Below are 25,185 nucleotides of genomic sequence, written 5' to 3' on the forward strand. Positions count from 1 at the left end.
GAGTGGCAGAGTTGAAACAACCTCGACAGCCACCAGCAGAATCGTGCCTGCCAGATCTGGGCCAGCTGCTTGCCTCTGTAACTTTAACTAGCTGTGACTTCTCAGCCATGTCTACAGCAAGTCAGGCTGGACTTTACCTAGGTATGTAATAACAACAGTCTGGAAGCCTGGATCTCTCTTGTTTATGTGCTAGGTGAATGCCAGCATGACTACCCAGGAAGATTCAGAGTGGAGGAACTCGGGATCAGGGTTGTTCTTGCCCAAGGCAACAGCCCTGAGGAATGGCCACTATCTCCCTCCCCAGAAGTTGCATTGATGCAACACACATCTCGAAAAAAACCAAAATAAAAAAAAAAGAAAGAAAAGAAAAAAGAAAGAAAGAAAGAAAGAAAGAAAGGAAGGAAGGAAAGAAGGAAGGAAGGAAGGAAGGAAGGAAGGAAGGAAGGAAGAAAAAGAGAGAGAGAGAGAGAAAGAAAAAGAAAAATAGAAAAGATGCAACACGGGCTGGTGACATGGCTCAGCAGGTAAGAGCACCCGACTGCTCTTCCGAAGGTCTGGAGTTCAAATCCCAGCACCCACATGGTGGCTCACAACCATCCGTAATGAGATATGACTCCCCCTTCTGGAGTGTCTGAAGACAGCTACAGTGTAGTTACATATAATAAATAATAAATAAATCTTTTTAAAAAAAAGAAAAGATGCAACACACATGGCAGCCACAATGCAGGGTGACTCCATAGGACATCCCATCCTCCTTGGTACTAGTAGCTTTTGGTCTCTGTGGTTTTCACTCATGACTCTCACGGTAAGGGTTTATAGGGGTCCTGGGTGCATCTGAGCCTGGGATTACAGGCATGCACTGCCACCTATGGTCCACACTTATAACAGATTCATTTTAACAGACCTCACTGCTGTAATTAAGCTCCCCGAAGAGGCCTCGCCTCTGCAAGGTCCCACTGCTACATAAACACCATCGATCTCAGAGGCTGTATCTGCCCTGTAGTGTCCTCCACTCCATCAGCATCAAAATCCCATCACTTCTCCCAACACCAACAGCGCACTCATGCTGCGTACATCACAGCTAAAGAGTCAGATGAATACTTACTACTCTCAAAAAGATTGTACTTCTCACATCCGGGTGCTAGTTTTTCTGTTTGTCTACAACACTGGTAACTCCCATCTGCCCAGAATTTAGGATGGTATTTAATCATGATATTATTGTTGTTCTTTATTTCTGCAATGCACAGACACATGAGTGGTTAGTGGAATAAAACAAACAAAACTGTTGGTAAGTAACTGCCGATCATCATTTCTTCCTTGACCAACATGCTTGGTATGAGAATGCCATTGTGATATCACATATTCAATATTCAGAGCAGCTAGATGGTTCTCTCTCTGTCCCCTCTTCCTCCCTCCCTTTTTTTTTTGAAACACTCATGTGAAGAGAAGTGAATCACTGCTATTCGATGGTTGATTAATGCCCACTGCCATTGTATTCCATCAAGTAAGGAGTATCGTGCGAGACAAACTGTCCATTTAAGCACCTCATCAGGAATATGTGACTCCATCCACACCAAGTGTTTCACACAGGCAATTTCTTAGGAAACACAAATCCGGCTACCATAAAAGCCTATGTTTTATCACCTCCAACCACGCTGTGCAATAAATAGAATGTGCTTCTATTAGGAAAAACATTCAACTAGTAAGAAATAAGATTTTAAAAAGGGAAGCTGTCCTCAATGTGTTATCACTTACAAGGAGTGACTGTCCTTTGAGGGATACTCATTATAATTTATTATAAATGCAAGAGCTATGTTAGCAATGCTTCTGGGTTGTTTTGTGTGTGTGTGTGTGTGTGTGTGTGTGTGTGTGTGTGTGTGTGTGTGTGTGATGTCCTAAAATTACAAAAAATACACCAGTTTTTACCTTCTTTTAACTTCTTCACCCATCGGTCCCTGCTTTGTGGACTAGGTGCAAAAATATAAAGTGTATTAGCATCATGAACAACCTAGAACAAAACAAAAGATGAAAGCAGTGATAATACTTAGACACAGCACTTCCACGTATCAGCATCCCTGGTACTGCAGGCATCAGTAAACTATTCTTGGATGGCTGTAAACAATCCCAGTACTTCAGAAATAAAATTTTCAAAGACACTGGATTCCATAAGCACATCTATTTCTTAATTTCCTCAAGTTGGATGTATGTTTTACAAAGGATTGTGGAAAGTGTATTGCATATGTGCTACATTCATGCAAAGGCCAGAGAGCATCCTTAGGTAATGTCTCTCGGGCACCATCTACTTAATTTATTTAGATAAGGTCTCTCACTGGGCTAGAACTTACCAAGTAGATTAGGCTGCCTGTCTCTACCTCCCTGTGCTGAAATTACAAGCACACACCACCGCACCTGGCTCTTTTTCTGTGGGTACTGAGATATAACTCAGATCCTTAAGGTCGTTACTGACTGCCTAGACCCAGGATTGTATCTTCACAGAGGAAAATGGTACCAACAGCGATCAGGATGCTTCATTGATCTTAGCGTTTATTTCAACTTAACAGACTAAAGTTCTGTGGATAAATTTAGTGCCATAGGGCTTATTCGAATCCACTATTATTCAAAATAATGTTTTGGATTCATTTCAGTATCACTTCTGTCATTTCCTTTGCCCCATTAATAGATACAAGAGCTGGCTTTAACAAGCTGAGTCTTTCAGTTCCAGGCTATTAACTCAGCCTCACCATCAAGTCCTAGCCAAGACCCTACTGTAGCTGGCCTTGGCTGCTTTGTGGGTTCATCTTTTTCCCACCCTTTATCCCCACCACCCTGTTTCACCCCCTAACACTAGATGGGAGAGAAAGAAGGAGAGAACAGAGAGAAAAAAAAGAAAGACCTTTTCATCTAAGTTCCTTGTTCTTTTTTCTTTGAGCACAATTACTAACAAACAGAAAACAACCCCCTGAACAACCAACAACTTCACCCATCAGGGTTCTAACCTTTATAGACCCTGGGAAAATCTCCCAGAATTCCAAACATCACACAATCAGAGGAAATGTCTGTAGCTGGCAAAACTACACCTCTGATAAAGTTCGAGACAAATCATAGTCAGCTGCTTCAAAGTAGCCTCATATCCCCACACCTGAGATTAAAATGAAAACATATTCTTATAATATTTGTATTTTTTAAAGAAACCAACATTCCAGAATTCTCACCATACTACCTTACATTCCTGTATAACTTCAGCAGGCCCCATTCATACAGCAGGTACTAAAAATAGTGTCTCCCAACCATGTCCCACCTAACTGTCCATTACCATTCTGTAGATAATGTAAAAAGTAAGGATTTCAAATCTTAAGCCCAGGCTTTCACGCATCAGGCATCTTTCAAAGGTAGTTCCTAGTGAATGATTAATCTTCTTTTGTAATTTTATATTAATAATAAGCCTTGAAAAATTACCTAGGATCCTATCACTGCTCAGAGACTTTCTCTCTAATGGTTAGTCACAAGGCAGACCTGACTGACTACAACATAATGTGTTCCATTATAAACCTCCCTCTACCCAGACAATACCCGTCACAGTGAAAACCAAATCTCACTATCTCACTGGTCACAGCTGGTCCCGGCCCAGTTTGTCAGGTAAACCCTTCCGATTTGCTTCAACAGCTACACTTTGGTGGGAATACCCAAGATAAAAGATGTGTCCAACATACTTCTAAGATATATCTGGAAATGCCATATTATAAGACAGAATGTGAGATACCAGAGACACGGTGCTGACGGACACTTGGAGAGATGGTTTCATATTTGCTACCTGGTTTCCACACCTTACTCAGGTTTATCTGTGCAACCAGCTCTGCACTGAACAATTAAAGAGTGAATTTTAGATAACCAGGAACGTCATTGGCAAGGATTGTCATTTTCTATCTGGAAAGAAAAGCTTGTGCTTGGACCATCCCAAAACTTACAGTGTTGTTATAATAATAATCTGTTTAGTGTAATAATTTATTGACTCCCTAATTTGATCTAAACATGTAACAGATGCTGCCTGGCTTAAGCTGTATAGCAGCCAGGATCTCCATTGACGGAGCAGATTTAGCTCTATATATTACCTTAGTAACATGGGCCATTTTTGCATTTGTACAAGAACTTCTAGAAATACTGCCCTTAATCAGAATAATAAACATGTAATTTGCATCTCAGGCAGTTTGATATCTAGGATGATTCTAGGGTACCAGTCTCCTTCCTTCTACAAACCCCAGCTCATGTCATGCCTGTCCCATGAAAACCTGTAAGAGTCAGAAACCCTGTTACGTTGGCAGCCAACTCACCTGGAATGGAAATTTATTTTGACAGGGAATGACACCATCATCGTTCTTCACTATCTCCACACACTTGATTTTGGAAATATCAATGACGCCCTTTCTGTATTTCTTCTGTGAGAAGAGAAGAAGAGGAGACATGTCACGAGCAGAGCACAGGACATAAGAAAACTATTTAATGGCCGACTATAGTTAATGATAAAATTACTGACTCAGAAGATTACAACTTAGAGCAGGCAAGATTTCACAGGGATAGCCCAGTTAGTAAAGTGTCTGCCTTACAAGTGTAAGGACTTGAGTTTGATGCCCCAGAAACCATGCAAAAACAGCCAGGCACAGGGAGATGTTTGACATTCCAATGCTGAGGAGGGATCCAGTGGCCATGATGAAGTGGAGAGAGATGGACAGTTATTTAGAACAAAGCCATGCTCACACATGCACACACCAATGGATACAGTATGATTTCTTCAATAATTATATAAATCACATCTCCCTTAACTCCTAAAATTGTTCAAAAATACTAACCTTGCAATGACTACAATGGAAGTCATTAGATCCTTTCATTTCTAGTGGTGAACTTGCTCTGTCTGTCAGGAGCCATAATGGGACAAACTAATAACTATCAGGTGATTGTCCTGAGATGGCCTGCTTCAGATTATCATGTAATCTGCGATACATTCGCCCTTATTAAGCAAGGCTGAAAGGGATTCATTTTAGGAAAGATTCCTGCTATTAATATGCTTTTCCTGTTATTATTAAACATATATAACAATTACTAAGTAATAACAATCCTCTTTGGAGCAGATCTCTGCACATCCACAAAGATGTACTGTCTTGTAGTGATGCTATATAGACAAATAGATGACTTCTTAAGTCTTAATGATTATCCTATAGGAATTCCTAAAATTATATCTGTGATCATTAATCTCTTTTATAGTAGAACTGCTATTAGGTCCTTTTCTGATAGCCAAAACTGCAATGAGAACTCTGTCAGTCTCCCAAGTGTTGCCAGTTAATTGCTCTTCGACTCTCTCCTACTCAGAGCACATTTCAAGAGGTTGTAAAGCCATTAACCAAAGGTCATAAAAAGGGAACTAATGATTTATTATAAGTGCTAGGACAGAAGATAAATATTGACTGGGTTTATCTAGACAAAACTTTACTAATAACTTAGTTATGGTTTTAAACCTTCCGTGAACCTGTGGAGCTGAGACAGGTAATGGATGTTTAGCCAGATAATTACTCCTAATAGATATGCATGTCAACATTCTCTGTTGTAAACGTCTATTTTATTTATGACTTGATTTTCTGTGTGAACTTTTGATGAACTTTTTAACATGTGATCATGTATTCTGAAAGATGTTTAAGGGATGAGGACAAAGAGAAGAGTCAGAACTGAGGGACTGAGGCGAGAGGGACAGAGGTGAGAAGAACTGAGAAGAACTGAGCTGTGAAAGGGAGCTGAGCTGAGGAGAAGTTTGTAGACAGAACACTTTTTAGACAGAACTGAACTCAAGAAGAACTTAGAAGTTCAGGCATAGCTTTGGGAGAAAAGGCATTGAAAGTTAAGAGCATTGTTGTGACTTCAGAGCAGGAGGAGAGAACAAGATTAGAAGGAGAATGCAAAGTGGAATAACTCAGAAACTATAGGTAACATAAAAAAAAAAACTAAGAGAGCAATATGCAGAATGCAGAGGGAAATTAGAACAAAGGAGAATCTTCGGAGAGGAAGGAGCAGGCAGGCTTCTCCTTACCATGGGACAGAACAGGTCCTTTCTTAATAACAAGGCAGGCTTAGTCTTATTAAAAGGAACAAAGTTTTTTTGTTTTTTTGTTTTTAACAAACATGGGTTTAATTCATTTAGCATTAAAAGGGTAGAAGCTTTTTCTTTCTCTATGCAATAAAGATTGGAGCTCATTTTTCATCCAGAATGAGTGAGTTCTTTCTGCACCGGTGCTTGGTCTTTTGCTCCACATGCATATGTGAGAATGGATGTGTGTGTAAATATGTAACTGTGAGAATGTATGCATGTGTGTGTGTAAGTCTGTAATTGTGAGAATGCATGCAAGCTGGACCCAACTGGTTTGAATGGAAGTATATAAATGAGCATGCATGAATCTATATATGAATTTATGTGAGATTATGCATATTTGCTTATTAAAAGTTTTTCCTTCTGCAAGTGTTATTCTCTTCTCCTGGTTCAACAGAAGTTTACTGCTCCAAACTTCCCCCTAGCCTGACAAGCAAGAGGCATCTGGACAATAGGGAAAAGGCTCTAGCAATTAATCCTTTACTTAAATCTCCTGCTGTTTTAGGAAGAGGTGCTAAGTGCCTGAGACTGCAGTCTCTGACCTCAGAGGAACACAGAAGGCAGGTCAGCTGCAATAGCATATTAACTTGACTTAGATAAGTAAACTTTTTCTTATACAGCAACCCTAGATACCTCATAAGACAAAGTCTTACCCTCCGCTGACACTCTTCCCCTTTGCTGCCTCAAGGAGAACTGACAAGAAAGAACCCCCATGCCGGGCTGCCTTCACCCCCGCATCTGTCCTCTCTTCAACACACAAACCTCTGAAACAGAGGCATCAACTCCCTTTTATTGCTACCTTTCCCTCTAGAAACACCTTTGTTCGACCTCTTGACAATAATGTTCATTTAAAAAAAAATTAACCAAACACACAGAGCTCCAGTTACTGAGTCACTGACATACACTCCAGCCAAGTGTACTTCCTCCTGTGTTCCCCCTGTATGGAGATGCCTTCCTTGGCATTGGGGAGTTCAGGATTAACTGATGGGAGGTGGACTGCCCATAAACACATGGAACTCGACCTGAACAACTGTGTGAGAGACTGGACGCCCGCCCCCCTGCCCCGCCCCCGCCCCGCCCCCAGCATCCTCCCAGTCTCCCTGCTCACTGCAAATCTGCCAGCAGTCCATCAGAACCCACCCACACCCTGGAGTACATTAACTTCACACATGAAAATTCATTCCAGGAAAGAATCCAAAAGAATCCAAAGAAGCATGTGCAAGGGTCCAGGAGTGTGCATGCATGAAAAACTAACAACAAATACAGTATCCAGATAGAACACATTTGCTACATAACACGTCTGATACACGGCACACAAGATGTGCTCCAAAGACTAAGGTTACTCTGGGGGATTTTTTTTAAAAGTAATGCATTGAAGGAAGAGGAGAGAAAGACACAATTGAATAGCCCTGGAATCAACCACTAAACATTATTTTAAAATTAAAGGTCCATTTTAAGCTAGACTTGATGTCATAGTCCTAGCTACTCAGGTGGCTGAGGCAAGAGGATCACAAGGTTCATGGACTGCTGGGGCTAGACAGAAAGTGGAAGGCTAACCTGGGCAACTAAGTGAGAAGCAGCGAGGAGGGGCACGGGAACACCAGTGTAGCCCAGTAGCAAAGCACTTTAGTTCAATCCACAGTACAAAAATAAAAAGACAAAAAGAAAATGATTTTATCCAGCGCTCGGCGGCCTCTCCCTTGGCCACGGCTCTGCCTCCATACTGTGACCAAGGACACACATGACATCTTCAAACATAAGACTTCGCAATGCAAGCATAGTGGAGTATGACTTTACTCCCAGTACTCAGGAGGCAGAGACAAGCAGATCTCTGTTAGTTCTAGGCCAGCCTGATTAACTTAGTAAGTTCCAGGATAGTCAGGGCTACATCCCAGGGCGGGGAAGCAGGAGGGGATGACACTTCCAACCTGCCCTTGCTCATGGCCATCAGCAGCTTCTCCCCCACTAGCCTCATTTCTGTTACCCCACTAGTGTGTGTGTATGTGTTCTCATATATATTCTCAGTCAGTTGTTCATTACTCATCCTCTCCCTCCTACCCTTCCTTCTTCCCTCTCCTTTTCTCCTTCTCTCCTTCCCTCCCCTCTACTTCCTGATACTCTAATCCATCTTCAGTTCTGTCCTTGGTCCCTTGCAAGTGGGCTACAGATGGCCTATCCTCTCCACACTTAGGTGGGCCCTCACTGCTGCTCTCCAGTCTTTTTTGTGTCTGCTCCAGAGGCCATCAGCTCTGCACACACATTCCCCCTCCCTTACCATATTCCCTCAGAGGATAAGCTCTAACTGCTTTACAGGAAGGCCCATAGCCACTCCAGGTGCAGGCTCTGGGCATCTCTATTCTGCCTCTCAGCAGCACTCTAAGATCTTAGCATTAACCTTAGATCTCTTCCTTTAACCCTGTGTCTAAGACAAGATAAAAAGGACACAGAGGCTGTAAGATGGCAACTGACATTTAAGCTCTGTGCTCACAGCATCCCATGAGGTAGGCCTGTTCTACTCACTCTGTGGGTGATGAAACCACAGCTCACACATGCTGAAGACAGTCCCTGAGGGCCTCTAGTGCTGCTGAAGCCCTCTGGCCCCTGGGATGCTCCAGCTGCGAGGGGTGGGAGGACTATGGGGTCAAGTCCCAGGCTGGACAGTTCAGATGTGGAGCATGGAAGTTCTCCAGGCCTGGTTCAAATTCAAGGTCAACCTGGTTTACATGGTTAGTTACTGGACAGCCAGGGCTACAAAGAGAGACAAGCCGTGGAGTTGTTCTCTTCCAAGTATTTGCTTCTGCTTACAGACATCTAAATCAAGCCCCTGCCTGTGGACTAGCCTACTGCCGTCAGCCTTCTCCTTCCTTTTTGAGAGAAGAGCTGAATATTCAGCCTACACTTCCTTCCCATCCACTCTCCTAACCACTCGCAACCTTCAACCCCCGCAGTCGGCTCAAGGCAACCTCGAAAAAAGGTCAGCAGTGACCAAGCTTGGCGGAATTGCTAGCCTGCCTTGCCTTCTGACCAAAAGAGCATCGACACTGTTCTATGGCAGCTTTGCCTCTGGGCCATCCCAATGTTGCTTCTCTCCTTTCCCCTGGGTTTCTCAATCCACCGTCTGCCTTGGGTCAATAATGGCATCAAGAGAAAGAAAAATCACAAGACAAAGGAGGGCAGTGGTGGTACACACCGTTGACCCCATCACTTTGAAGGCAGTGGCACGCAGACTTCTGAGAGTTCAAGGCCAGCCTGGTCTACGGAGTGAATGCCAGGACAGTCGGGGTTACAGAGAGAAACTGTCTCAAAACACTAATAACAAAAAGATATTCAGAACTGTGGCTTCTGTGTCAGAGGTGGAATGGCAGAGACAGAGAGACCCCAGGAGAATAAACAAGCCAGGCAAGGAAAAAAAAAAATCACATTCCTACATCACCCCCCCCCATCTGAAAAGTGGGACTAATAACAGTATCAATCCCATAGGCATGGTATGAGGGTTAAATGAGCTAAGACTGCAGAAGTGCTTAAAAAGATGTCTGGCTCAAAGAAACAGACTCTGAATTATTTTCTAAATAAAAACTCAAAAGCAGACCAGAGTGACTGAGGACAGCTTAAGGCAGGATGGAAGAGTGAACAGGGGCCTGGTACCCGATGTCTGGTCAGGCAGCGTTTCCCACCGTGCTCCTCAGGCCTGCACTCACTAACAGCATCGTCCTTCTATTACCAAGTCACGTGTGTTCATTGTAGAAAGCTGAGAAACAGCACAGAAATCCTGTGAGCCCTCATCCCTCACCCTCAGAGGCAATGGCTTTAGGCCAGAGTGGTGTTTACCCCATCTTTGCTCAGCCCTTGGAGGCTATTCTCAATGATCCCGCAGCAGAAGGCGTGGTCTGTCTCCAAAATGCCTACCTCAAATCACTTCAGCCATGGCTACCACAGGCCAGGGTCAGAGTTAGGTCATTATCTCCAGGGAAACAGGATGACTTTGATACTAGGCTAACTGATACACTCCCTCTACGAAAATTTCCTAATGTGCTAATTAGTATTTGAACTTTCGGCTCCAAAGATCTTCCAGTAGCATCGTCAGTGGTAGTAGAGAGATAGTGGTCAAAAGAGCCACTGTGAGGGCCTAAGGACCGTCACTCGGGAAAAGCCCCGAATCCACGGAAAAGAGTTTCAGGATGAGTGAGGGCGAAGCAAAGTTAACGAAGTTGGCAGAGAGGAGTTAATACGAGCTTAAGAGATGAGCACTTAAACTTTAAGCTGAGGAGCTGGGGAGGAGCGGGAGGGAGAGCACGCCAGCGTGCGTCTCTTCAGAGGGTTTCCCTGGAGTTTCTAGCGGGCAGCAGATACTCCAATACCCTTGGTGGGGAACAGCCCTCTGCTAGTCTGTCCTCCTTCCCATGGGATGCAGCCTCTTGAAGAGCCCGAGGCAAGTGGACGGTCAGGGAGAAAGGAGACAGACAGACAGACAGACAAGGCAGATCCCCCTGGCAAGCGGTACAGACGTCGCAGCCTGATTGCCCTCTCACCAGACTCTGTGGCTCAGTTACACTGCTCAAAGGATATGTTGTACAGGGTTCAAAGATAAATCAAAGATTTCAAGCCTAGCAGTGGTGGTGCACGCCTTTAATCCCAGCACTCGGGAAGTGGAGGAAATTGGATGTCTGAGTTTGAGGCCAGCCTGGTCTACAGAGCAAGTTCCAGGACAGCTTAAAAAAAAAAAAACCTTTTTTTTTTTAAAACAAAACAAAACAAAACAAAACAAACAAACAACAAAAAGCCCCACAAAGCTTTATACTTAAATTAAGAAAATAACAAATGAGCTGTTGTATGTACTTTTCTTAATGGAATTGCTTTTATCAGTGAAATGGTTTTAGGGATGAGAGGGGATCACTAATGAAGTTAAGATCAAGGTCAAAGACATTTTGACTCTTAAGTAAGCCACGTTCATCTGTTGTTTCGAACACCCCTGCATGAATGGCCCTTAGGGGGAGATTATTTCTCCAAGCTATCTTGATTTTATCTGTTGTGCTGAAATTTCTTGGACACTCAGTCAGCAGGAAATGACTCCAAAATGAGGGGTTTCATTCTCTTTCCAGGACCCCTCAATTATTCCTATTTTTTTTTTTTATCCTGTGTCACAGCTGGAAGTTTGAAGGGCTGGAGAAGTGGCTCAGCAGCTAAGGCTGCTTGCTGGTTCCCACCACCCACAGGGGTCAGCTTCCAGCAGCCTGAAACTCCAGCTTCAAGAGGACCAGAAGCCTCTGCTGGCCTCTGGGGCCACCCGCACTCGCACAGCACACATTAGTGTTGTCCCGTATTTGCCTTATTCAGCCAGTCCCGGGCTGTGTGTTGAAGTCTCGGGGCTGCGGGAGAGGGCGGACGGTCTGTGGAAACCGTCATCGCAGGAATGCTGTGGGCGGAAGAAGAGGATGGTTCCTAATCGGGGAATGAGAAAGCCAGGAAGTGGATGGAGGAGAAGCTGGGCTTCTAAGGAAGTAGCTTTCTCTGTGGAGAAAGCAAGGAAGGTTCCAGGCTGCAAAAACGACAGAGCTCTGAGAGTACGTGGGGAACTGAAACCAAAGCACAGTGGCTGAACACAGGGGTGGATCAGGAGTATAGGAAATGACACAAAGGAAGGCTGTTTGAGGCCAGATTAGGCAATGCTCACATATAAGGCTGAGGAATTGGGGTCTCTCCTGAGCAAGTCTCAATGGGTAGCAAGTAGTAAGATAGATAGACAGACAGACAGACAGACAGATAGATAGATGATAGGTATAGATATAGATCAATCACAAGGCATATATTTGAAAAAGTAATTATTGTTGGGGACACACCATCCTTCAAACCATTACCACGCTTCCCACCATATCCAGTGCTCCTAGTTTTTCTCCGAAGCTCTGTGCCTGGCTCACCCTGGGCATCACTGCTACACGCCTCCATTAGAACCTCATTATATCTCACCTGAAGTACACAGCCCTGCTGGCGTCCCGGACAGCACCCACATTCTTCACGCGGCAGTTAATAATTATTAGCTGTTACTGTGGCACTGGGGAGTCAGGTCACAGCCTTGTGCATGAACAATGATAGACAGTTTGGGGTTTGAGTGTCACCATGAGCTATGACAGGTAAAACCAAAGGACAATCAGGCCAGAGCATGCCAATGCTGCGACTACCGAACTAGCAGCTGGGCTGTTTGGAAGGACCTGGAAGTGCTCAGGACCGCCCTCTTTATAGATACAGATTTCTGCTCTTTCCCGGTGCATGTGGAGTAGACACGGCGTAACTTGGTGTAAGAGCCAAAGTTACCTTGTTTTAATTACTGTGCCTAAGAGATCCATGAAACAAAAATGCCTCTTAGTTGTTGATGCAATGTGCCCAGCAGCCTCAAGTTCCTGCCACCATGATGGATGGATGCGTGCACGCTAGCAATGAGCCAAATACACCTTTCCTTCCTTAAGCTGCTCTTGCCTGGCATTCCCACAAAAAGGAGTAAAGCAACCGCAGGGTGAACTCTGTTCTTGAGGTTCCACCTGCTCATCCACAGAAATGAGGGACATGGTCTACTAAAAGTCTCAAATGAGCACCAAAGGCCCATTCATACGGGTAACTTTGTCCTCTTCCACCTGTGCACAATTCAGAGAACAAGGCCCAAGTGTGGCAGGTGCCATTAATCAGGGAGAGGCAGGAAAGTCCTGGGTGGCTATGACATGTTCCTGTGTCCACTGGAAATAATTCGATATGAACTCTTCCAGGATCAGGAGAACTAGAATGAATAAAACCAAAGTTTTTTTCCTATTTGATGGTTGATGGCTTCTCTTTAATAAGAATGAGATAAAGCAAAGAATGACAAAACCTAACATTCTAATAAGGGTGCTTTCCACCTGATAAAGTTCTGCCATTCTTTAAAGAAAAATAAAAGCCTTAATATTAACAACTTAGTGGTTACACGTAAGAGTGGCTTAGTTATGAAGATTATGGTTTTTAAGGATTATGGTTTTAAATATGGTTCCTATCACTGCTCGGACAATTAGGTGAGATCAAGTTAATATTCAGAGAAAAAAACCCACGATGTTGAAAATCTCAAGGCAAAACTTTCATTTCCATTCCTAAAATCACAGGACAATATTCATGTAAGACTATGCCAATGTGCCGGGCGTGGTGGCGCACGCCTTTAATCCCAGCACTTGGGAGGCAGAGGCAGGCCGACTTCTGAGTTCGTGGCCAACCTGGTCTACGGAGTGAGTTCCACAACAGCCAGGACTACACAGAGAAACCCTGTCTTGAAAAATCAAAAAAAAAAAAAAAAAAAAAAAAAGACTGTGTCAATGCAGGCAATTACAGTTCCTAGAGACATGCGTTACTGCACCTAACAGTCCCATTGAAATCCTCCCAGATCCAGTAAATGCAGTCAGGACATTCCCCTGCCTCTGCTATGGTGCTCACTGCTGACCAGAACAGGACACCTCACTGGCCGGCAGCAAAAGAAGACAGGCCCAGGCATCTCTGGATTCAGTTTCTATAGTTCACACTGACAGGTAGCATTTTGCTTCTGTGATGGGGATGTCTGTCTGTCTGTCTATCTCCATGTGATCTGTATTTTTTTTTTTTCTTCCTAACACTTCATATCTTCATGAGAGTAGAAATAATTAGAATCATGATTCAACTCTCCCATTGGATTAAGTGTGTGCCTGGCGTTTGAGGACTGTGTGAGCACCAGAGGTAACTATCAACTGAGACGGGAGTCTAGCCCCAGGGCTTTTGCATGGAAATGAAATACACAGCATAGAAGACACAGTCCTGTGGGACTCAATCAACATTTCCACCACAGCCAGTGGTTAATCTGATGAGAAATGACAGCCCGTGTATTACCCTACAGTGTTACCCTGGGGTTGCCCCAGGGCTAGGTTGCTAGAAAGGTCCAAGTTGGGAAGCTCACAGCTTGTTGAGAACTTTGCCTCAACAGTGCCCATACCTGGAAAGTTCCTCCACGAAGGGAACACAGTCACAGGGGCATGCAGGTAAGTGTAGACTGCAAACATGAACTATTTGAAACTGAGCCAAGCAGAGAGAGCACTGCAAAGGCAGAGCCTTAACCTGCCCTTCAAAAAAGCTGTCCTGAGAGTTGTGCTGTTTTCTTGCTGTCTGCATGGGTCTCTAGCTTTAAAATACTAAACTGCTGGGTCTGAGGAGACAGCTTGGTGAGTGAAGTGCTTACTGTCACACACTAGGACATGAGTTCGGGTCCCCCCAAACATATGGTAAAACTGGCTGTGTTGGTTTGAATGAGAATGCCTCCCACCGCCTCATATGTTTAAATGTTTCACCCCCTCTGGGTAGAACTGTATGGGAAGGATCTAGAGGTGTGGCCTCGTTAGAGATGTGTCACTGAGTGTGGACTTTGAGCTTATAAAATTCACACCATCCCCTACCTTGTGTTTGTGAATCAGACGTAAGCTCTCAGCTTCTGCCCCAGCACCATACCTGCCTGCCTGCTGTCATGCTTCCCACCATGATAATCATGGACTCTAACCACCTGAGACTGTAAGCTCCCGTACTGTCAATACCTATAATAATATCCTTTCAATTAGTGTTGAAAAAATTCAATTTACAGTATTTTTTGTAACACATCCTATCACTTGGACACATTCTATAGATAAAGTTATTTGTAAAGCAATTTCTTCCTCAGCCTGGGTACGTGATGGCATCAAGGAAGTTCCATTGGTATAGTTAGGAATAGAGCTAGTACTGTGCCTTTGCTTAAACTGGATACCCTGTGTCTTGTGGAGCTTGTATTCTGAAGGCTCTGGAGTAGAGATGATGTGAATGCCACACAGCATGGGCCTGAGGGTTTGAGGCCAGCACAGGGAACAGGCAGGAGAGTATGCTATGTGCTGCTTACTGTGTACAAGGGGTTTACTACACTGCTCTGTCCACTCTCAAGTTTGAAATATGCCATAATAAAAGGTTAAAAAGCTTATCAAAAACCTAAAACTTTAAAAGTATTTTAATAAATGCTTACCAAAATGTTAAATGGTCAAAATTGTCAGAAACACAGTTTTAATAATGTTTCCATGGGAATACAGAAAGGGCCTATAATCAATGTACAGAGCTGAGACATGGGCACATTCTTTTAACTGCTACTACCAAAAGCACTGGCTGTTCTTAGGCACTGTGGGCTCAAAACAGGAAATGAGCTTTGGAGACCCAACAATACTGCTATCTACATGACACCTCTCAAAAGTCAAGTGCACACAGCAACCTGCATCCACCATTCAGTTCAAAGTTCTCCACTGTTAATCAAAGAGCTATGGGCCCTACCGACGTGATGGCAGGTTTAGCATCTGCCTGTCGATTTCAGCACAGAGGCTGAAATAAACCAGCTAGGGGTGAATCAAGCTGGGGATCCCATGGAAAACCATCTAGAGTAGAAAGGGTTTCTAGAGGCGCTCACTCCAGGCTACACGGCTACTCTCTTCACCCACCGACTCTCGCAGCTGAGGTGCCCGTGAACTCTTCATCCCCACTTAGCTTGCTCGATAGTGTAGTTAACTCTCAGCTCCAGATTGCAGAACATCTGTCCATTCTCAAAAAAGTCTCTCAGCACCATCCACTGCCAAAGTGCCCTGAGGACGACGACACACAGTGGCAGCAGTTTGCTGTCTGGTCCTCTCACCTCTGCACTGGTGAGTGGAGCATGGGTACCACACATCCAGACAGCAACTGCCTTGGATGGCTTCAAGAAATTATATAGGTTATTCTCATGAAATCACTGAACAAATCTGAAACCTCCATTCTACCAAATGCCAGCTTTTAAGTGGTCTCCTAGAGACTAGGCTTCTCTTGCTAATTCGCCAAGGGGTTAGTAGGTCACATTATCACAGACTGTCCTGTTTTTAGGACAAAAATGATCCAATACTGGTTATTTCAAATTATTCTGCTCAGTACAGTTTGAACCTGCCCATCTACCACAAGCAGCCTGCACACCTAGCACTGTGGCTGTTCCTATCTGTGTGACCTTCTGTTGAGTACCTACTACCTGTGCTGGACTGAACAGGTAACAGGCAGAGGCACGTGTGGTGTGGCCACCACTAGCTTCCAACAAAGTGCAATGATATCTGGTGTTGACCCAGGAAAATGTTTGAATTTGATTAGCTTTAATTAGCTAGATTCACCTAACTAACCTAGAATAGGGGTAATCATTTTACATTATAGGCAATTTTGATTGCCAAAATGATTACATGGCTTATGGAGATTATGAATGTAAACATCATGATTTATCAAACGTTTTGTCATGAAAGGATGGGGGTTCACACTGAGTGTCCACTTCTAAATCAAAGTTACATGCTTCTTGGGAAGGACAATAAATAGGGACTAACAATTGAATCCCTTTACACTACCTGTTCTCTCTCCTACATCTTCTTCCTTCCAGCTTCATTACCCAACATTTATACAGCTTCTACTGGTAAGATACAGGGAACTGTTAACCAGACAACCAAGGACGAAGAACTTCTATAGTGGGGTGGGATATAGCAGTGGGACCCAGGAAGAGGTTCATTGGTCCAGGGGACAGATCAGAGAAATCCTCATGAGGGAGACACTTCCCTGAATCAGACCTTGAATCACAGATAAGAGTTTCCCCCAAAAAAGAAAAGAAGAAAGACTGTGGGAGGCACAAAGCATGGGGAGTTGGAGAGATGTAGTTTCCAAGATGCTCTGCCAGGACTAGAAACTTTAAGTATCCGGGTGACTGGTACATTAAGATGCATCAAAGTAAAGCTGAGGACATCAGTTGGTGATGTGCTTGCTTTATAAGTAACGGGGCCTTAGTTTGCTCTGCAGAACCCTACACACACACACACACACACACACACACACACACACATGCACGCGCGCGCACGAGAAATAAAGAAATGAGTGCTTGTACCTGGGGAGCTGAAGTGGGAAGTGGCCAGCGTCTGGACTCTTCTTGAACAACTGATCCAAGCTCCCTGTACCTCTTCCCCTAGCTATAAAATGCGATGAGTAACAGCATCAAGAACTCTGTTGGCTTGTAGTAAGAATTTAAACTGTCAATTCCTGTTGCATTAGGGGAAAAGCTGTGTTGAGGTTTGGTCTGCTGCTAGGTACTGTAATGCTACCAAAGGTCTAGACCTATGAGTAATTTCTCATGTGTACAAGCTTTTGTGCAAAACTTTTCCCCCTGATTTAAAACTACTAGTTAAATAAAATTGGCTACAGCCGATTACTGGAGGGATTAGAGGTAGGTGGGTTTAGACTGACCTGGTTGGAGGAGTAGAGACCAGGGGGAGAAGGAGGAAGGAGGACAGAGGAAGCCGCCATGGGGGAAGATGGACCATGAGCACATGGCCAGGAGAAATAGCAAGTATTTTGGGGTACACCGCTGGGGAGGTAGCCAAGCCAGCAGTTAGAAGAGTAGATTAGGGGTTACTCCGTAGTAATTGTCAAAGCCAAATAAAATAACCATAGTCTGAGTCTCATTTGTTTGTAAACTAGTTGGGATAAGCTTAAATTGGTTGTATTACGGGAACATGGCAAGTGCTACCTTAAGTTAGCTACTAATACTCTAAAACCACAGGAGGCCTAGGAAAGGTGCAGCACTGGATCCTAGACATAAGGAAAGACTCACTCACTGCAACCTTCAAGACTCCAGTGAGGCTCACGGGAGGTCAGGTATCAAACATCAGCTGCCTTACCAAATAAAATGAAATGAGAGTCCAGCTTGGGACATGGGGGATAAAGTAAGTTCTCTAAGATTTTAAGAGGAAACAGAAATGACCACTGTCCACCAACATCTGCTCTTTTCCTCCTCCTCCTCCCCCCCCCTCCTCCTCCTCCTCTTCCTTCTTCTTTTGTTTTGTTTTTCTAACACAGGGTCTAGCTATAAAGTCCTGACTGCCCTGAAACTCTGTAGATCAGGCTAGACTCGAACTCACAGCAATCCTCCTACATCTGTTTCCCAGAGGCAGGCCTGTGCCATCCTGTCTGGCTTCAACATCTGTTGTTTTCAACCAATTTACCTTGACTTCCTCGGGTTTTGCAAATCTTCTCTAAAAAAGATGACTGACGGTTCATGTGACTGGGCTATTTTTAGCCTTTGAGCTTATTTAAGCTGTCTCACTTACAGCTTGAAACCAGAGCAGGGGGCTGACTCACCCAGAGGCCAGGAGCACTCTGTGAACAAAAGCAGGGGACACCTTTGGCTAAAGCTTCTCCTCTTCACTCAAGCAGTAAGAGTTGAAAGGCACGCACATACCACTCAGGCAGGCTCTAAGATGGCCTCGGATGCTAGCAAATAGCAGCATTAGTGCACGGTAGACTCCTGTGCAAATGCACAATTTGGCCAGCCAAAGGGGATCAGAGACTTATCCAGGGGTAACACAGCATAGAGCAGTGATTCTCAACCTTTTGTGACCCTTTAATACATTTCCTCATGTTGTGCTGACCCCCAAGCATTAACATTATCTTGTTGCTATTTCCTAACTGTTAGTTTGCTACTGGTATGAATTGTAATGTAAGCATCTGACATGCAAGATACCTGAGATGCGACCCCCAGATGGGTCAAGACCCACAGGTTGAGAAACACTGGTGTGGGTGGCTCTGGGATCACCCTGCCTGTGCTTCCCTTCTGATTCCGCGTCATAGTCTGGGACATATTTTCACATGGAATGCCACCCCCAGTAGACAGGGATGGATAGGACAATTCTCTGTTAGAAAGCACTGGAAATATCAAATACAGGCAAGGCACACTGACCTGCACTCTCTTCCTGAAGTCCCCCCCCACACCCGCCCCCCCCCGGTGGGGAGTGTCTCCACAGCCATAGTAAGAAACATGTCCCCATCACCTTGGACAAGGAGCTGACAGAGAACCATGTGTATTGTTGGGAAAATGTTCCCAAAGGCGTACGTTTAAGTACCAGGCTGTGCTATATTGAAAGGCTGCAAGCCTTTCATACAGTTCCCCATGTTGTGCTGACCCCCAACCATACAATTGTTTTGTTGCTACTTCCTAACAGGAATTTTGCTACTGCCGTGAATCATAATGTAAACAACTGAGGTGCAGGATATCTGATGTGTGGCCCCTGTGGGAGTTAGGACCCAGAGGTTGAGAACCATAGGTGATGGTGGGTCATGGGAGTCATGCCTTGGGTTCCAGTCTAGCCCTGCTTTGGATACTGCTCTCTTGCTTTCCTGGTCTGGCTGCTGTAAAGAGCTCTGTCTACTACACACTCCCTCTACCAGAGAGCAGCTTTCCCTGACACAACAGACTAAAACTCTAAGCCGAATTCATCTTTCTTCTCCTAAGCTTCTCTGTCAGGTGTTCTGGCACAACACAAAAGCAACTCATATGCATGCACGCCCTGTGCAGGTCACCTTTATCCATCTTTGCTTCTTGGGCTAGCCAAAGCCGCATCCGCTTGTCACAGTTTTACAGCTTGTCTCCCAGAGCACGAGCTTTTAGCTTTAACTGCCATCTTTCCATCTTCCTTTTCCTATGGAAGTGCCCACGCACTGGGAAGGATTACTGCTTATCTAATTTTTAGGGTCTCTGCCAGAAAAAAACTAAAATAAGCAGAGAAGAAGAGGCTTTGCCCCCTTCTCTACGTGCTGTGTAAGTATTTGATGGAGGGAAGCTGTTCACCTCCATCTCTGTTTCCACCATCTCCTTGTCTTCTAAGCCACAGTGAGAGGAATCTGGAATATTCCAACAGGTTAGTATGTACATAGAGCCTTGCAGAGAGGGTGTTTGCTCCACTGACATGTGAAGAAATTGAGACTCGAGTTTGCTCCAATGCCTGCTGCCACTGCTACAAACATAGCTGTGTGGCTCTAAAGATTAGAACTTGTGCCCTTAGGGAACCACCTCCCTAAGAACAGACAGCAGCAAGTGAGCATGGTAGGATGGCTCTAAATATGGCTCTGAGTCCTGCTCTGTATCTCTGATGACCAGGCAAGGCTTCTCTCTCCCGTTCTCCTTTCCAGAGACGTGACACAAAAGAAGTCTGCACACAGGCCTCCTTAGTCCTGAATCCCAAATTCTCCAGAGAAAGAAGATAATATAATCATGCTGATAATAAATTAAAATAGTAAATTAAAACCTACCCATGTGTTAAAAGAGACAAGTAACATAAAGATGGAAAATTCCATCACACAGGGAGATATATACATATACGGTGTTGAGTTGTTGTTTCAGGTGATACCTAAAGATTGAACCTAGGCCCTGCAGCATGCTAGCACATCCACTCCAATGAGCTGCATCCCAGTTCCACACAGGGAAACCTACCCTAAGCAGGGAAAACGGAGTAGAATTAGAGAAGATGGGGTCACTGAGCTGAGATTTGAAATAGATAGCTCTGAGTCAGTCAACTGAGGGACGTGTGTTCTAGAAAGAGGGAGCAGCCAATGCCTAGACTCCACAGTGGGGTGTGGGAGGCACTGAAACCTTTGAGGATCAGAACTCAGAAGAGTGGAGGGGAAGTGAAGAGAAGCCGGGATACAGGTCCCTGGGAGCAGGGTAGCCAGTGGTTTCCCTTCTGGGATGCAGACGGGAATCATAGGATGTTCCTATCAAGTCTTAGGGAAGCACATGATTCTCTTTGTCCATTTATCACTGGTCAGAGCCACTGTGCACAGTAGATGGAGGAAAGTGGATATACAGTGGCTGCTAGTTGTCTACCACAATGCCCATTTTCTTACTAACGGCACCCACTCTGGGGAAGGTATGCAGTTGTCAAGAATATAAAAGAGTTTGTACCTCAATCTCATCATGTGGCTAAGTTCTCACCAATATGGTTGATGAAAAGGCTCTGTGTGAAACACAAGAGAAGGTTGCTAAAGGGAGCTGGCTCTGGCGCGAGACAGCTCCTCCTGCCCACCCACCTCTCCTGCTTCTTGCGGCTTCCACTGGGATAAGATGGCTAAAGCGCAAGTTGTCATCTTGGGCCACGGTAAAGAAGGTAAACGAGGAGAATGGCAAGAAAGGCAAGAATAAGGTCCTTTAGTTTGGATCCAGCCCTGGAGCGAATCCTGAGCTGCCTCTGGGCTTTACTCTCAGTATCTACACTGAGAGAAGAAAAACACTTTCTACATTTGAAACCAGTCAGGGATCTCGTGGTAACAGGTAACTCTGTCCTGATACAGACAGAGGTTACTGTATTTGCCTTAGAAGCGGTGGTGGTGTGGATTCGGGTGGGCGTGGGGGGGGGGAGGAAAAGGGCAAAGGGCAGGACTGAGCTATACACAGAAAGTAGAATCCCAGAACTGGATGAGTTCAGACCTCAGAATGAGACGCAGGAATAGGGAAACTTATTAGGACAAGATGCTAACAGAAGCCACGGAAAAGACAGTGTACACTATGGCAAATGCCAAGCGGGAAGAGACCGTGAGCAAGGGGCACACATGAGAGGCATGCTGGGGAAGCAGAGTTTTTGAAGGAGAAAAGGAGCTACCAGATCAAGGTCCGTGGAACTCGCATGGGCAGACACTGCCAATCATTCGCTGCACAAAGAGTCAGGGCCATCGAGGAGGTCCAAGGATATTTCCTCCAGCTGTGCTGACAGTGAGGGAGCTAGGAAGGACCCAGAGAGCCTCAAGGCAGATGGAGAAAGTGGATGAAGGGACGGGGCCATGCGTGGTGGCACATGGCTTTAACACCAGCACCTGGGAAGCAGCCGCAGGTAGATCTCTGTGAGTTTGAGGTAAGCCTGGCCCACTTACAGGGTTTCAGGCCAGCGAGGGCTGCATAGTAAGACCCTGCCTATCCACCCCCAAAAGGGGGTAAGGAGATAAGGAAGCTCTCAGTGCTCTGTTTCTGGTGAGGGCTGGTGGAGGGGTATATATAAGTTTGTTAGGGGCTGGAGAGATGGCTCAGTGGTTAAGCGCACTGACTGCTCTTCCAGAGGTCCTGAGTTCAATTCCCAGCAACTACATGGTGGCTTACAACCATCTGTAATGGATCTGATGCCCTCTTCTGGTGTGTCTGAAGACAGCTACAGTGTATTCATATACATGAGATAAATAAATAAACAAATAAATAAATAATTCTTTTTTTAAAAAGTTTGTTGGGGGGGGGGGTTGAGTAAAGAATTAGGAGATCTGCGAAGACAAAGTTCTTAAGAGCAATGGTTTCCAGTCAGGGGTGGTGACACATACTTGGGTTCCTAGTCTTCTGGAAGCTGAAGCAAGTTCAAAGACAACCTAGGCTACAAACAAGAGTGAAAGTTTGTCTCCAGCTATAAGAAAAAGTATGGTTTGTTGGTTTTTTTTTGTTGTTTTTTTTTTTTTTTTGTAAAGCACATGACAGGAAGACTTAATGTATTCTCATAAGTATCAAGAAGATAACAAGAGCTCCGGGGTACCCTGGAGCTCTTGACTCTAGCTGCATATGTATCAAAAGATGGCCTAGTCCGCCATCACTGGAAAGAGAGGCCCATTGGACATGCAAACTTTATATGCCCCAGTACAGGGAAATGCCAGGGCCAAAAAGTAGGGATGGGTGGTTAGGGGAGTGGGGGGAGAGTATGGGGGACTTTTGGGATAGCATTGGAAATGTAATTGAGGAAAATACATAATAAAATATTTTTTTTAAAATAGAAGATAACAAAATTAAAAACTATGGCTAAAATTTCAATTCCTACAACATAAACTTAAGCTGACACAGAAGTCTTTTTCAGGACCCCAGGAATATATTTAAATTGGTTTTTACAACTCTGGCCTCTACCTGGCTGAAGACTGTGGGTGATCCTTGTGGTAGGAGAAACAATGAAAATTATTCTTGCGCATCTGACCAAGTGTTCAGTTCACTGAGCCAGTATGAGCGACAGCTGGAATGAGCCTCAGAGTTCACTGGTTTGTTGAAGGTGGACAGATTGTTTCTTCCCATCCCCCACCACACACACACACACACACACACACACACACACTGATAATCCTTTCAAACAATAACCTTAAAATGTTCGTTACTGATTAAAAATGCTACACAGTAAATTCCATCTGAACATAATTATTAAAGTCTCAAAGGAATGGGATGGAGAGTGTGAAGCATTTTGTTGTCTTAAGTCAATACAAGCGCTCACAACTAAAATTGATTCCGGCACCCTGAGACCTCATATCAGCAATGTTACTGACTTTCCTTGGAGGCTCATTCAAGCCAGGGTGCTCTACAGAAAAGTGGTCGGATGTAGTGCCCTGCCCAGCTCCCACCCCGCCTCCCCCCACCCCCATGAAGTTGTAACTGTCATCATCTCGGGGCGCTGATGCATCTACCTGCTCAGTGTCGGGTAAAACAGTAAGTGCAAAGAACCATTGGGTGTCAAGACCAGTGCTTTTTGTAAGTCAGCCAAAAAAACTGCTCTGCCCAACTCTCACACCTTCCAGCCTTCACACCGAAGGAGCCAACGGAGCAGAAACCAAGAAAACAGCAGGAAAGAACTCTTCCCTTGACTTGAGGACTGAGAAGCAGGTAGCAGCCAGTGTGTCCTTTCCCTCGGTTTGAGGCTAATTCGTTAGAGGGAGAAGCCTCCAGGCACAAGGGCTGATTCCTCCCAGAACAGCTCTCCCCCCACCCCCAGAAGAGTGTTTGGAATGTGCACCCACAACTGGACACCCACAAACACCTCAGTCACCTCTGCACGTGACCCAGACACAAAGGAAGCCAGGCAGAGGAAAATGCTTCTCATCTAACTTCAACAGCGTAAAATGTGAATCAGAGGAGACAGGGTGTCTGGGGTTCTGGAACACAAACTGCAGGGCTCAGCTGTTCTGGTAAAAGCCTTTTCGGGGGGCGGTTCGGGTTGGGGAGAGAAAGTCACCAAGATTCCAGAGGCAGGCTTCTGAAGCCACTCGGAGCCATCTGCACTGGGCAGTCAGAACTCATCAGACTTGGAAGGAACGCCACAGAAACTTCCAAGCAGCCACTGCGTTCTGTACAAGAGGTGCTGCGCATGTGCGCACATCTGCTCGACTGGGGCAGGCGGGTTTAGACAACCATACAACATCCAGTTTTCTACAGATGGTAACAAAGACCTGCTCCCTCCTCTTGCCAGTTCACCCCTTCTGAATCTGGTTCCTGTGAAGAAAACAACACACTGCGGTGGGCAGCTCTTCTTGAGAAGGCTTGGGGACACTGTCACATTCCCAGCCCTGACTGACTCACTGGGCTCAGTTTATAAAAACCGAAGTTTTGCTTTTTTTTCCCTGGAAATGTGGAATTGAAGGCAAACAATGAAGAAGGCACGGACACAGCGAATTCCACAGTCACTGCTGGGGTTAATTAAGCATACCCCTGCAAGAGGACTTTTGGAAGCTCACACCAGGGTTCCTAGCAGACTTCACTGTATAAGTCTTTCCCCCTTTCTTCATGTGGCTCTGCCTCTTTTCACTTAACAAATGACAGTTCTGAACACAGCAATGTGCTAAATCTTGTGAATCTGCAAATCACCAAGCCAGAGGGTGGACTAAGAAAACTCCAACCCATAATACTTGATGAACAGGAGAGAGCCCTGCTGTAAGGAAGATCTGGGTTATTTAAATCCTGACACTAATCAGCTGGGAGCCAATAGGCTGGTTAATTAAGTCCCCTCAGCTTTGGATTTCTCTTACAACAGTACAGCATGCCTCAAGAGACAGTGTTTAAAGATTAGGGGTCAATAGTAAATATTAAATCCTTTTCTCTTCTGACTACTGTGTGAATGGTACTCTGTGTGGCTTTGCACTGTCCTGCACGCACAACCAGGCAGCCTCAGTACAGCTCCCTTCACCCTCCCTTCCCCTCCTTTGTTGCTCTGGAGCTACTGATGAGAACAGCCTTACCTAGCACTGTCCTCAGTATCATGTTGGACAGCAGACAGAAGACATAGTGGGAATGCTTACTCCAACAGAATCTCACAAAGCCAAAAACCGGGGCCCCCAGCTGCTTAATATTGATGAGCAGACCTTCTTTGAGGGTGGGAGGGCACCAGTCCTGCCAGACAAGTTTTATCTATATTCTTTTTTTTTTTAAATTAAGGTATGTGAAAAGACTCTCAACGTCAGCC

The 25,185-nt window shown here is 44.9% G+C and overlaps 1 protein-coding gene across 10 annotated transcripts in view; it reads right to left on the minus strand.

The window, feature by feature from the left end:
- Nucleotides 1–25,185, minus strand: part of Tec (tec protein tyrosine kinase) — a 112,937-nt gene that overhangs the window by 29,094 nt on the left and 58,658 nt on the right. For 7 of the 10 annotated variants that reach the window (NM_001113464.2, NM_001113461.2, NM_001113460.2 and 4 more), the window contains 3 exons: nt 4,329–4,433; nt 1,927–2,008; nt 1,106–1,234 (listed from right to left, as the gene is read on the minus strand). In NM_001113464.2, coding sequence (NP_001106935.1) covers nt 1,106–1,234; nt 1,927–2,008; nt 4,329–4,433 — 316 coding nt within the window. Of the gene's footprint in view, nt 1–1,105; nt 1,235–1,926; nt 2,009–4,328; nt 4,434–4,844; nt 4,899–25,185 lie in introns of those variants that run through there. The other 3 variants (NM_013689.5, XM_006503848.4, XM_006503847.2) reach the window with 2 other exon arrangements.

The sequence above is a fragment of the Mus musculus genome, chromosome 5, assembly GCF_000001635.26.
Source record: "Mus musculus strain C57BL/6J chromosome 5, GRCm38.p6 C57BL/6J".
Lineage (NCBI taxonomy): Eukaryota > Metazoa > Chordata > Mammalia > Rodentia > Muridae > Mus > Mus musculus.